Here is a 14606-nt window from a genome sequence, read left to right on the forward strand (position 1 = left end):
AATATTTCAGGTCTAAAATAAAAGCAAAATACTGCGGATGCTGGAAATCTGAAACAAAAACAGAAAGTGTTGGAAATACTCAGCAAGTCTGGCTGAATCTGTGGAAAGAGAAGCAGAGTTACTGTTAACCCAGTTCTGACGAAAGGTCACAGACCTGAAACGTTAACTCTGCTTCTCTCTCCACAGATGCTGCCTGATCTGCTGAGAATTTTCAGCGCTTTCTGGTTTTATTGAATATTTCAGGTCGATTACCTTTCGGCAGAACAGGGAATCTACCCTTTCAAGCCCCTTAGAAATTTTATATGTTTCAGTGAGATCACCTCTCATTCTTCTAAATTGGAGGCAATAGAGTCTACACAATCTCTCCTCAAAGGTTAATTCCCACCACCCCATCCTAGCAATCAGTCCCGTGAATCTTCCTTCCTCTAAGACAAGACTATCCTCAGGTAAGGACCAGAACTCTCTCCACAAATGCTGTCTGATATGCTGCGTATTTCCAGCATTATACTGTTCTTTAAATACTCGAAATGGGCTAGAGATGTAAGCTAGCACTCCTTTGTCTGATAATGAATGGGACTTTGTGAGAGAGCTCCCAACAGACACGTGGTCTTCTGGAGTGGGAATACCCATTTGTTCCTCCAACTCTCATTCCATTATGTGTTCAATATGGAGGAGGGGTACACTAAATAGTTTTACCCTAAGAGCAGCAAAATACTTAAACGTCCCCCTAAAAAAAACTTTGTAAGATTAAAAAACATCGCGTTAAATGGTGAAAAATTATTTTTTTTTTCCACACAAGACCGGAAGTGATCCGTTAATGACGTCGCAACCTAGCTGGGAGCGGACGCAGTGACGTCACGGCGGCGGGAACTGGCGCTGGGAGGCCTTGACCAACCAGAGCAGGCGGCGGCCTGAGTGACCGGCCCAGTGGCCAATGGGCGAGCAGGGGGGGGCGGGGCCCCCGCAGCAGGTTTGCCTGCGCCGGCCGGCCGACTATAAAAGGGGGCGCAAGCGGCGCAGCGAGTCTCTCTCGGCTTTGCAACGCTCCGAACGCTAAATATAAAAGAAATACATATAATGTCAGAAGACGGTGCGGAATACAGGTACTGGAAAGAGGGTGGGTGGAAGAAAAAAAAATCAAGCGAAAACCAAGAAATATGAGGGGGAAGAATTAGGGCTCCATTGACAAGATTGTTTTTATAATGAAATACTTGTAGCGGTGAGGGAAGTCCGTTCCACAAAATGGCGGCCTGGGGTGCGTGGAAGGGGGAGAACCTTGTTCGATTTCTCTTCAAAAATCTTGTGGTGTGGTGGGGTGGGGGTAACGTTTTCCATATTTTTAAAGGGGGGGGAAAAAAAAAAGCAAAGGTGGGTTTGGAGGCCGACCTTACCTTATTGTCGGGGCTGTGAGGAGCTGCAGTTGAGGCGGCGGCTCGCGAGCAACTAACGGTTGGCAGCCGTTAACGGTCGTTTTTTAAAAAAATTTGAGGGTTCGAAAATGGAACGTTGCGCTGGACTCGGGCGGGGGGGGGAGGGGGTCAATCCATTTTGGTGTGGGTACAAAATGGCGGGGTTTTTTTTACCCTCCTGAGGAAATGGGATTTTTTTTTTCCACCCCTTCATTTTAGGTTCGCCGGCAACCGCATGGCGGAGATGGTGGAAAAGGGATGGTGTTTGGTGGGGGAGGGGGGGGGGTGGTGGTGGTGGGTGGGTCAAGTGGGAGAGCGAAGGGGTTAAAAGGAAACGCCGGCCGGCTCGCTCTGCGCATGTGCTGGCGAAGCCCCGCCCCCCCTCTCCGGCGCGCCGCGTGGTTGGGGAGAGGGACGCCGCTGCGCAGGCGCCGCCGTGTGCTCAACCCCGCTTTTGCGCAGCTGCAGGCACCTGCGGTCTGCGCATGCGCGCGCCGGATCGCTTCCTCCCCCCCCCCCCCCCCCCCCCCGGTTTGGAGGGAGGAAGTAGGTGCTCACAATTGGCTGGCTGCTGGGGTACTGGGGCTGTAAGGATAACCTTTCAAATCCCAAATCCTACCTTCCTCTGCTCTTGATTTAGAGCAGCAGTCCTCAACTCATTTTTACTTATTCATTGAGTGGGAGCCATCCTCCTACTTTTACCCTTTTCCTATGTCTTGTGTAATATTTGCAAGCCTGTTTTTTGAAGTGGGAGTTGAGCTGCTGATGAGTAATGATGACTGGGTTGCTACATCACCATTTTAACACAAGTCAGCACCCCCACCCCCAAACACTCAGTAGTCCCAATCCCACCTGGCTGCCCTGTTCCTGTGCTCTTCAGCCTGGCAGTGAATTTTTGCTGGATCCTCTGTCATGGTGTCATCTTCCCTATTTATTTGGGAACTCCCACAATGGGCAAATAATTTATTACTCACTGGTGAATGAAAGTCACTCCATTAAATTCCCTTACAGGCAATGGATGCTGCACATTAGCAGGTGACTTGGTCCTAGTAATTTTTTTTGTTGACATTTTGAATGAAGTGGCCAAGGGGTTAACAAAATTTGTTTCTAACCTTTTTTTCACTGATTTTTAGATCTAATGATCATGGCTGCCCTGATGGAATGGAACCTGAAGGGGTTATTGAGGTAAGTAAAATGAGACTATGACCATGTGCTGAATGCATTAGTGAGCAACTTTAAAAGTCAGTTAGAAACCACACTCTTGCTCCTCCAATATGCCTCTAGTGATTGGGATATTCCATGCAACCATAAGGATGCAAGAAAAAGGAGCAGAAGTGGCCCATATGCCACTCAAGCCTACTGCACCATTCAGTACTATCATGGCTGATCTGCCTGCTCCCCATATCGGTTGATTTCCCCGAGTGTCCAAAAATCTCCACCTTAACTCTTCAGCGATGGAGTATCCACAACCCTCTGGTAGAGAATTACAAAATTCATAACCCTTAGTGAAGAGAAATCTCTCCATCTCAGTCCTGAATGATCATCTCCTTATCCTGATGCTGTGTCTGTGTTCTAGATTCCCCAGTTAGCAGATCAACCTCTTATTTCTATCCTGCCAAGCTCCTTTAGAATCTTTTATGCCAATGAGATCACCTCTCATTCTTCTAAACTCAGTATCGGCCCAATTTCCTCAGCCTCATTCTGGGATAACCAATCTAGTGAACACTTGATGTTTCTCCTCCAAGGCAAGTATATCCTTCCTGTACAATTGTAGCATAATTTCCTTATTCTTGAACTTTAATGCCCTTGCAAAGGAGGCCAACATGCCATTTGCCTTGCTGATAGCATGCAGGTACAGCATGCAAACTTTGTTCCTTGTACAAGTACACCAAGTCCCTCTAGATGCTTCACAAAGAAAAAAAAAATCTGCTTTTCTATTCTTACTACCAAGGTGAATAACCTCTCTTGCTCACGGTATACTCCATCTGCCACCTTGTTGACCACTCAGTTAACCTGTCATCTTTTTATTTGGAACTTCTGTGTCATCAAGCTTACATTCTGCTTTATATCAGCCAACTTCAGTTCATTCAGTCTATTGTTCTAAGTCATTAATATAGATTGTAAAGCTGAGTCTCCAGCGCTGATCCTTGAAGCACTGCCCCATTTATCTCTACTCTGCTTTTTGTCTGTTAAACCAATCCTCCATCTATGCTAATACATTACCCCCCAACTAGTTGTGTCCTTATCTTGTATATTAACCTTTTGTGTGGTGCCTTTTAGAAATCTAAGTATACTATATCTACTAATTCCTCTTTATCTACCCTGCAAGTTACATCCTCAAAGACTAACTTGTGGAGCATTATTTCCCTTTTGTGATACCATGTTGACTGTCATCATGCTGTGATTTTCTAAGTGCATTAAGACTTGCTTAAAAACCGATTCTAGCATTTTCCATACCAGTGTAGACTGATCAACATCAGTGGGCACCACAGTGGCCTGAGGTCCTGTTGCATGATTTTTTCACTTGTACTGTACTGACTTATGGAATTCAAGTTTTAAGTTCAGGCTCTCCCCTGTCAATGGACAAGGAAGTACCATAATGTGGTACTGTTTCTGAAATCTGATAGGGGTACAGTAATTAACCCATATTCATCCCAGTATATTTGTCAGTGAATCTGCTGGTTCATGCTATGGACACAAAGTTTTGAATGAGTACGCTAGTACTCAAATCTGTTGCTCTCCATCTTTAATATAGACAATGACTGAACATCCACAACTCTCTGGGATAGAGAATCCCAAAGATTCACATCCCTCTGCAGAAATTTCTCCTCCTCTGTCCTAAATGGCCAATCCCATATCCTGCAACTATGGCCCCTGTTCTGTTTTCCAGCCAAGGGAATTGACCTCTCAGCATTTACCTTATTCAACCCCCCCTTTGCATCTCATTGAAACATGCATGATGCAGTGCAGAAGGAGCCCATTCAGCCCATAATACCTGTACTGGCTCCTTAGTATCCCACTTTCTAATCTCACTCCTCATAGCTGTAATGCTTTCCCTTGATTTTAGTTTAGAGATACAGCACTGAAACAGGCCCTTCGGCCCACCGAGTCTGTGCCGACTATCAACCACCCATTTATACTAATCCTACACTAATCCCATATTCCTACCACATCCCCACCTGTCCCTATATATTTCCCTACCACCTACCTATACTAGGGGCAATTTACAATGGCCAATTAACCTATCAACCTGCAAGTCTTTGGCATGTGGGAGGAAACCGGAGCACCCGGAGGAAACCCACGCAGACACAGGGAGAACTTGCAAACTCCACACAGGCAGTACCCAGAATTGAACCCGGGTCCCTGGAGCTGTGAGGCTGCAGTGCTAACCACTTGCGCCACTGTGCTGCCCTGTAACAGTGTGATGCACTAATGGAGGAAGGCTGACTGAAAAAGGAAAGCTAATTAGCCTCCAAGAAACAGCTATAGATTTCTTGAAAGAACCAGTTGAGTTGTGTTTGTTCTGCAGCTGTATTGATTGTCTTTTAAAACAAAACTAGAGGTAAACGTTCTATAGGGGAATGATTGAGTGCATGTAGGATGTTGCAGTAGTGGTTAGCAGTGCTTACTTGGTATTTGTGCTAAGTGTTTTGGGGCATGAGTTGAGTATTGATACTGGAGACAGATGCTGATTTATCATTCTGCCTGACATTTAGAATGTTTGCATTTGCAGAGCAACTGGACTGAAATTGTCGATAATTTCGATGACATGAACCTCCGTGAAAATCTCCTTCGTGGAATCTATGCCTATGGTTTTGAAAAACCATCTGCCATCCAGCAGCGAGCCATTCTTCCCTGCATCAGGGGTAGGGATTACACTGAACAGTAAGGTAGCAAAACAACCCAAAAGCCTTGCTGGCCAATCACTGGGGCAAGTTTAAGTTAAATGCCAAGAAGGGTTCCTTAAACAGTTGGAACAAGAAACTTGAGTCAAGACATTTTAACTAATGGTTAGCACAGCAATGTTTGCAACAGATTATTCCACTCATTGGGGTGGAAGTTACAAGGGTGGGTGTCTTGCATGACATGGGAAATCTTTAATATGCAACACAGTATATTTGCATGTGTACTATACTGCCTTTGGCATAGTTGAGTTTAGACCGTCTCCCCTGTCACTGGGCAAGGAGGTACCTTTCATGTGGTACTGTTTCTGAAATCTGATTTGGGGTACAGTAATTAACCCATATTCATCCCAGTGTATTCAGTCAGTGAATCTGCTGGTTCATGCTATGGACACATGTTACATTAAAATTTCAGATCAACATTAGTCAGTATAAAGTGTCCTGCTGCAGTGGAGCTTCCAAACATCACTGCGATGTGCATGATGATCCCTCTGAAGCAATAATAGAAATTGTCAATGGTTTTGAGTCTGAGGAGGGGCCTGTGTGTCAGTCAGATAATGGAGATTACCCTTGATGGAGCTGCTTGTATTGATCAGCATTGTGAATTAGTGCAAACAGCTCAATCTCTCTCCCTCATTCTGCATTACTATTGAATAACATTCAATGACTTGCAGTAATTGTGTCTCTCCTTCTAGAGTATGATGTCATTGCCCAGGCACAGTCGGGTACAGGCAAGACTGCCACATTTGCCATTTCTATACTGCAGCAGCTAGATGTGTGCCTGAAGGAGACACAGGCCTTGGTGTTGGCCCCAACTAGGGAGTTGGCTGTTCAGGTAAAAGAGCTTCAGTTGTTTTTTTTTTCCCCCCCTTTAAAGTCTCTTCCAAATGTCCTGACTTAGTTCCTTAAGACAGTTTCTGCTGCACTCAATTGATGTCTATGGTGGCCCATAGTCATTGGATGAAGAATTAGTTTGTGTGCAGTGGTGAATGTTTTCACTTGGTCCCCATTCACTGTTGACTGGCTTTATAAAGCTCTTTGCATAGGCCTGGTTGCAGGCCAGTCTTTTCACTTCAGATTAAACTGTACAGAAAGATTTGTTTGCATTATTTCCAACATAAACAACAATATGCTGGAAATACTCAGCAGGTGTCTGGCAGCATCTGTGGAGAGAGAGAAGCAAAGTTAACATTTCAGTTCTGACCTTTCATGAGAAGTTCTGATGAAAGGTAACAGACCTGAAATGTTAACTTTGCTTCTCTCCACAGATGCTGCCAGACCTGAGTATTTCCAGCATCTGCAGTATTTTGCTTTTATTACATTATTTCCATACTGACTGAGGCTCCTGGGTAACATTTTTATATTTTACTTTTAGATTCAGAAGGTCATTGTGGCTTTGGGTGACTACATGGGTGGGACCTGCTTCTCCTGCATTGGAGGCACCAGTATCCGATGTGATGCGCAGAAGTTTCAGCTGGAGCCTCCACATATTGTGGTTGGGACTCCAGGTCGTGTGTTTGACATGATGACCAGGCATCATATTTGTAAGTACATCAGAGGAATTGTGTTCAGGGTCTCAGCCAGAATTACCCCAGGCTTTTCTTTTATTTATTAAAAAAAAAAGTGCTTTGCACATCCCAAAGTACTTTGCAGCTATTGAGTTACTTTGATATCTGTAAACAACCCCAAACCTGGCTAATCAAAGTGGGCAGTTGATCTGTTTTTGGCTGAAAGGTAAATGTTTCGGGTCAGATTAGTCTGTGTTCTTGTGTGTCCACTTGAACGAGGCACCTTGTCTGAAAGATGGCACCTGTAATGTAGCACTCCCTCTGCACTGCACCTGGGTGGGCTTGTCTAGATTCTGTGCTAATAAGTGCTGCTTGGGCTAGACTGTTTAAACTTGTTCAGGGATATGGTTAGCTAGTTTTTCAGTGAACAGACCTTGCTAAGAAACATAACTTGGTTTACTTTTTGCTTTAGCTACAAGGTACATCAAGATGTTTGTTCTGGATGAAGCAGATGAAATGTTGAGCAGAGGGTTCAAGGACCAGATCTATGAAATATTCCAGAAACTCAACACTTCCATCCAGGTACTGCTGGTATTTGCTATCACAAGCATGTTGGGGGTTTTTGGGTCACGGGCAAAGTTTAAAATCAATATTATGTGCAACCATCTCTTGCTACAGATCTTAGCAGTCAGACAACTGCAATAGACAACCCTTCGCATCTGGGTCACTATGATCAAAGTGGAGAAAATCTCTGAAAATCCTGTGCTGATAGAGCTGAGTTCCACAGTTTTAGGGATCAGTTTGTCACAAAATTGTGGGTTGTAGTTTAGATAATTACTGGGATTAGGATTCAGTGAGCCAGGTTCCAGGATAGTCCTGTGCTAAAACATTGTAGTGTGTTCTTGGAACCAAATTGTCCTATGCAAGTATCCTGCTGAAGATGGGAACTTTGGTTAAATCTGATGATCTTGTCAGTGACAGTTGGATTTGTTGGGACATAGATTAAAGTTCACCCATTGATGTGGGAAAAGTGGACCTCTTTCTTAATGTCCAGTGCTTTATACCTTTTTGATGTGGTGGCACACTCCCTCTGAATTAATTACTGCATGCTGTGTACTTGGCCAGAGTGACCTGCAGTCTGAAACTTTTAACCTTTAAACAGGTGGTTTTGCTTTCTGCTACTATGCCTTCTGATGTGCTGGAAGTGACAAAGAAGTTCATGCGTGACCCAATTCGCATTCTTGTGAAGAAAGAAGAGTTAACTTTGGAGGGTATCCGACAGTTCTACATTAATGTGGAGCGAGAGGTGAGACACAGATTTTTTTTTTCCCAAATCTGCCACCACTTCCTCAGAATGGGGTGGAAAAGATAGCTGAATTCAGCAGGAGTTGAAGTCGTATATAACAGACCATGTAAGTGGTGTGCTAAAGGCAGCATGAAGTTAATCGCACTTCATGCTGCTGATGAAACCTGTATGTGCCCAGAGGGCTATTAATTTCGATGTATGCTTTGTGCTACATTGGATGTCAGCTCTTTGGTAGAGAGACAACCTGCACTCCACTGTGGATTACGGCTTAAGTGGTATTACACAACTAAAATGCAGTTGACAATTTAGTCAAATAGCAAACAGTAGGGTGTTGTAATGTTGGGAATGTACCATTCAATTAGTGTAACCTTCTGTAATTCAGCATTTGTGAAAGTGTTTAAAGCATCTTGCCATTTGTTTATCCCCAGGAGTGGAAGCTGGATACTTTGTGTGATCTTTATGAGACTCTCACCATCACTCAGGCAGTTATATTCATCAACACAAGGAGGAAGGTGGATTGGCTGACAGAGAAAATGCTTGCGAGAGATTTCACCGTCTCTGCGCTGGTAAGGACCGATCAGTCAAACCTTAATTATAAATGCCTGATTTATCAAGTCTACAGCATTGAGTGCATAACAGTCTGTGCTGATTCAGCACAGACTGAGGTTAGCTGTTCCTGCTGTTAGTAATCACCACGGTGGCGCAGTGGTTAGCAGTGCAGCCTCACAGCTCCAGCGACCCAGGTTCAATTCTGGGTACTGCCTGTGTGGAGTTTGCAAGTTCTCCGTGTCTGTGTGGGTTTTCTCCGGGTGCTCCAGTTTCCTCCCACAGCCAAAAGACTTGCAGGTTGGTAGGTAAATTGGCCATTATAAATTGCCCCTAGTATAGGTAGGTGGTAGGGAAATATAGGAACAGGTGGGGATGTGGTAGGAATATGGGATTAGTGTAGGATTAGTATAAATGGGTGGTTGATGGTCGGCACAGACTCGGTGGGCCGAAGGACCTGTTTCAGTGCTGTATCTCTAAACTATACTCTAGCCAATATACACATTTATACATGGCATACATATTGCCAGCACACAGAATCATAGACTGGTTACAGCACAGAAGGAGGCCATGCATTTTTGTTTTACCCAACAGTAAAATGTTTTAATTTTACTTGCATTTTGTCATAATATTCATAGCAATTTATTTGGCATGACTACACCTGGGTGTGGTTGTTTTAATGAGATGTTTGCTATTTCATTTTCTGACTCATGAATTATTGAGGGGATTGGCTGTAAATGTTACTCCAGCTGGGTTGTAGAACTGATGTATGCATTGTTTACAGCACGGTGACATGGAACAGAAGGAGAGAGATCTCATCATGAGAGAGTTCCGATCAGGATCCAGCCGTGTTCTTATTACTACTGACTTGCTGGTGAGTTGAGACATGTGACTCACTCATTATTACATAAACTTAATCAAGTGGCAACTTGCATTCAAGAAGGGATGTTAATATGGTGATCTAATATTGCAATGCAAATTTTTGCAAAGCTCCAGAGAGCCCCTTTTCCATGAAGACTACTTGTGCTTTATTGGGGTTTGGCTTTTTGGTAGAATAGTGGACTGTTCTCCACAGTGGATTCTGGACTTGGCCCAAGTTCACTACTTACTAAACAGTCAACATTGCCTTTTATAAGCCTTAATGGAGTGTCATCTTGCTTATCCACCTATAACGCCACTCATTGAAGTGGGTCACCTAGCATTTTGAAATGCATAGTAAAATACATGGTTTGTCTAGCTTAATATACATTTTTATAAGGCAGTAAACTGTAATGCTTCTCTTTAGGGTGGCTGGCATCAATATCACCCAGACCACTTCATCCCAATGATGGATGTAATCTTTGGTCACAGAGGCCTGTTATCTGCTTGACATGAAAGGGTGGGAAGTCACATGGCTTGGTATCTGACTGATAAAGTTGGCTATTTTTCCTTAGGCTCGTGGAATTGATGTGCAGCAGGTGTCCTTGGTAATCAATTATGATCTTCCTTCCAACCGTGAGAACTACATTCACAGGTAAGTAGTGAGCCACATCTTTCTTGGTTATGTCACCATGCACCGTGTCCTTGCAGCAAACACTACTGACTCCTTGTGCTCATTCCCTACCCCTGCAGAATTGGCCGTGGAGGCCGCTTTGGACGTAAAGGTGTTGCCATAAATCTAATCACTGAAGAGGACAGGCGGACACTTCGTGACATTGAGTCGTTTTACAACACTACTGTGGATGAAATGCCAATGAATGTGGCTGATCTGATCTGATTTTTGGTTTTGCGAACCTGTGATTGAGGCTGTGAATGCTGACTGGTTTACCTGCAATCGCAGATTCTTTTCTTTTAAACTGAGTGTCGCCTGGATGCTCAGAACTGATCATATTGCGTACAGCACTGTTGGTGGTCAGCTTGCTTTTGGAAGCATTCCTCATCCTTCCTCCTTGAAAGGTTCAGACTGGCGATGGGGTGGGCAAAGAAAATACTTATGGGGTCATTAAAAATTCTGGGTAAGTACTTTTTCAGGCCCAGTCTTCTCTTAGATTTAGTAGCATTAGATATTCTTCATCATGTAACCATGTACTTGCGGACCCGGAAGTATCACAGATGTTTGAAGTCTGCCAACTACGTGAAACCAGCTTACTTCAGGATAATGTTTTAGGATTCGGAGTGGAGTGTGGGAAAGCATTCTTGGGATGTATGCTAATCACGGACAGAGAACATGTACAAATCTTGCATTGTCTGTATAGTATTTATTAAATGCTGTTCAATAAATTTGTATTTGTTTACATGCACTGTCCTGGGAATCTTCAATGGTCTCAATAACTTGGTGCTTTGGAACAGGGCAGGGACTGACTGACCTGTGTATGGGACATTTTCCAAGAGTGTGAAAACATGGTGGGGGGGGGGGGGTGGGGACAGGGAGATGGTATCCCTTTTCTTATGCCTGTGCAGAGAGCACTACTTTGCCTGTTGATGGTGTGGGCCATATGTTTGTAGATCTTCATGTGCTCAAGATCAGACTAGTATGTACAGGGCCTGCTTGAGGGCTTTTTCCCTCCTGTTATCACCATTCCTCTTGCCCAAAGTACAGCAAGTTGTTGAGCTCACCTTGTATTGCTGCAGAGTAGTGTCCTGTATCTGTTCTCTCGTGCATCTGGCTTTGGATGTTGCACTTTATAAAGTCATGTATTATTGAACATTAAACTTGGTAAAAGACTCCAATAATGTTTGGTTACATTATTTACTGATCACTTCAGTTCTGCTGCTGCTCTTGTGAAGGGTGACAGGATGTAGATTAAAAACTTAATGGTTTAGTTTTAAATTGGTATGGTGCCAATGAATTCCCTGTGAACCCATATTGCATGGTTATTTGCCACTGGGGCAGTTCATTGACAGGATACATTGTCTGAAACCATCTCAGTAACAGACCTATTGGATTCTGGATTGCAGTCCAGTACTGACTACAGGATATAAACCAGATGTGAGGGTCCCCTATTGACTTTATAAAAAAAAAAAAATTGCCCATTTTGTGGCACATTAACTTAATCTGCCACTCCTATGCTGCACTTAGGTCCTGTCTTACCAGTGAGATGTTAGGTTGCAGCCCAGTTTGCCTGTTGGAATTTACAGATTCAAAGGTACTTGATAAAGTAACATTGTCCAGATTCAAAGGGATAATGGGTGAAGTGGTGAACTGATATTTTTCTGACTGAAGGGAGGAAGTATGCATAGGATCCCCTCGGATTGGGGGTAATTGATTTTATGGATGTAAATAAATGGCCTAAGCATAGGGAGTAGGTTTACTACATTGCTAAGTTTTGTATTATCTGTAAATACAAGAACCTAGAGTGAAAAGGGCATATGCAACTTAGTGTGAGTGAGTAGTGTATTTTGGGAGGAAAAACATGGCAAGGCAGTATAATCTAAATGGTATAATAAAAATACTGCAGATGCTGGCAATCAAATAAAAAGAAATGCTAGAAATACTCAACGGGTCTGGCTGCAACCGTGGAGAGAAGCAGCATTAATGTTTCAGGTCAGTGACCCTTCATAACATTTATAATCTAAAATGGTACTACTTTTGGGGTTGGAAGAGCAGGGACACATGAGGATGCATATTTATTTACACATCCCTTGAAGCTGCTAGGGGAAAGTTAATAACTGCAGTCCATAAAGGGTATTGAATATTTTACTCTGTAAATAGGGGCACTGAGTACAGAAAGTCATGCTAAATCATCACAGGCCTCTGTTGAATATTGTATACCATTCTGGGCACCATGTAGTAAGGAGGATGTCTAGTCTTGGAGAAGATGCAAAGGATTTACTGGGATTGCAGGGCTTGAGTAGACTGGGTGTGGCTTTCAAAAGAGCCAGTCTCTTGTATGGCACCTTTTATCAAAAGCCTCCTGAAAGCCCATTTAAACTTCATACATGACCATTCCAGTGTCTCTTGTGTTTTGTGCAATTAATCTCAACTATATCTGCTTTATTTGGTAAGTAGAGTCCTTGCTTCTCCTAAATTTAGCTAAATTGTTTGAATAACTAAACTGTTCAGTGTAGTTTGGTCAAAACTGGTAAATTTGGTGACTGTCTCATCTTGTTAAAGTTTGCCATACCAAAACCCAGAATCTTGGTAACTTAGCAAATGCAATGTTGCCTTTCTCCTTTTTAAAATCTGATTACTTTTGGGTAAATGTTTCCTTAGTATTAATGAACTGGACCCAGTTCATGTAAGCCTAGCTTGTTCTAGAACAGAATGCATTTACCACTTTTCTCAAGTGCTTCCAGATATGAACTGGGAGCAGGAGTTGGTTATTTGGCCCCTCAAGCTTGCTCCAGCATTCCAAGATCATAGTTGATCTGTTTGTGGACACTACTTTCCTGCCTATCCCCCAATACCCTTTGATCTGTCTACCTCTACTGTAAAATATTAAATAACCCTGCCTCTATTGCTCTCCAGGGAAGAGTTCCACAGACACAACCCTCAAAAAAAAATTTCTCCCACCTATCTTAAATGGGAGACCCCCCTATTTTTTTAAACTGTGCCCTCTGCTTTTAGGCTCTTGTACAAGGGGAGGCATCCTCCTTGTCAAGTTCACTCAGGATCTTGTGTCTTAATATCATCTCATCTATCACCAGTGAATAGATTCCACATAAGATAACCCCCTCATCCCAGGAATCAGTCCAGTGAACTTTCTTTGAACTGCTTTCAATGCCATTATATCCTCTTTCTTTTAAGGAGAGCAAAACTGTCCATGATACTCTAGATGTGGTCTCACCCTGTACAACTGTATTAAAAACATCTCTACTTTTTATGTTCCATTTCCCCTTGCAATAAATGACAACATTGCATTTGCTGCCTTAATCACTTACTGTACTATGCATAACCCAGTTCCTTGTGCATCTGAGTTCTGCAATTTCACTATTTAAAATGTTGTTTTTCTATTCCAGCCAAAGTGGGCAAGTTCATACTTCCCCACATACTCCATCTGCCAAATATTTGCCCACTCATTTAACCTAGCTAATCTTTTTGCAGTAAAACCTGAAATGCTGGAACCACTCAGCAGGTCTGGCAGCATCTGTGGAAAGAGAAGCAGAGTTAACATTTTGGGTCAGTAACCCTTCTTTGCAACGTTCCGAAGAAGGGTCGCTGAACTGAAACGTTAACTCAGGTTCTGGCAGCATCTGTGGAAAGAGAAGCAGAGTGGTTCCAGCGTTTCTTGTTTTTATTTCAAATTTCCAGCATTGCAGTATTTTGCTTTTAATTTTTTATGTTCTCACAACTTGACACAAAGATAGGTATGAGTGTGTCAGCAAAATTAGCAACCATACATTCTGTCCTTTTCATCCAAGTTATTGATGGATTGTAAATAGTCTCAGCACTGTTCCCTGTGGTGCTCCTTGTTACAGCTTGCCAGTCTGAAAAAGACCCATTTATCCCTACTGTTTCCTGTTAACATAGAGGATTAATCAGCTAATATGTTATCCTCTACCATGGGCTCTTTAAGGTATTGCATCAAAGGTTACTAATCAAATGCCTTCTAGAAATCCAAGTACACAACATCCATGTTGCTTATTAGTTCCTCAAAGAACTAAATTTAACACCATTTTCTCTCAACCATGTTGACTGCCTGATTGCATTGAGATTTTCTGAATGACTTGCTATAACCTCCTTAATTGATTCCAGCATTTTCACCATGATATGTTGAGCGAACTGGCCTGTAGTTCCCTGCTTCTTGTTTAGCAGAGTTACATTTGTTGTCTTCCAATCTGATAAGACCTTAGCAGAAGCTAGGGAATTTTGGAAAATTCAAACCAATGCATTCACTACCTCAGCAGCTTCTTTTAAGGCACTAGGATGAAGTCCATCAGGACCTAGGGACTTGTCAGCTTTTAATTCAAATAATTTTCCCTGGTAATAGTTTTAAAAGTTCCTCCCTCCCTTTCA

General features: G+C 43.0%; 1 protein-coding gene across 1 annotated transcript; it reads left to right on the forward strand.

Annotated features, from left to right (window-relative positions):
• The first annotated feature begins 999 nt into the window (after positions 1-999).
• Positions 1000-10944, forward strand: LOC137357397 (eukaryotic initiation factor 4A-I-like). Its single transcript, XM_068023734.1, has 11 exons — positions 1000-1103; positions 2543-2594; positions 5143-5275; positions 6007-6146; positions 6687-6855; positions 7292-7401; positions 7982-8125; positions 8554-8691; positions 9456-9545; positions 10105-10184; positions 10283-10944. Exons 1-11 carry the CDS (start codon positions 1078-1080, stop codon positions 10425-10427), a joined length of 1227 nt encoding a protein of 408 aa, XP_067879835.1. The 5' UTR covers positions 1000-1077; the 3' UTR covers positions 10428-10944.
• The last annotated feature ends 3662 nt before the right edge of the window (positions 10945-14606 follow it).

This window comes from Heterodontus francisci, chromosome 48 (genome assembly GCF_036365525.1).
Source record: "Heterodontus francisci isolate sHetFra1 chromosome 48, sHetFra1.hap1, whole genome shotgun sequence".
Classification (NCBI taxonomy): domain Eukaryota; kingdom Metazoa; phylum Chordata; class Chondrichthyes; order Heterodontiformes; family Heterodontidae; genus Heterodontus; species Heterodontus francisci.

Excerpts from the sequence above, each read along its gene's own strand:
- LOC137357397 (XM_068023734.1), top strand. The coding sequence starts at position 1,078 with ATGTCAGAAGACGGTGCGGAATACAG. Across the intron at positions 1,104-2,542 it reads GAAGACGGTGCGGAATACAG|ATCTAATGATCATGGCTGCC; the intron begins GTACTGGAAAGA and ends ACTGATTTTTAG. Across the intron at positions 6,147-6,686 it reads CTAGGGAGTTGGCTGTTCAG|ATTCAGAAGGTCATTGTGGC; the intron begins GTAAAAGAGCTT and ends TTTTACTTTTAG.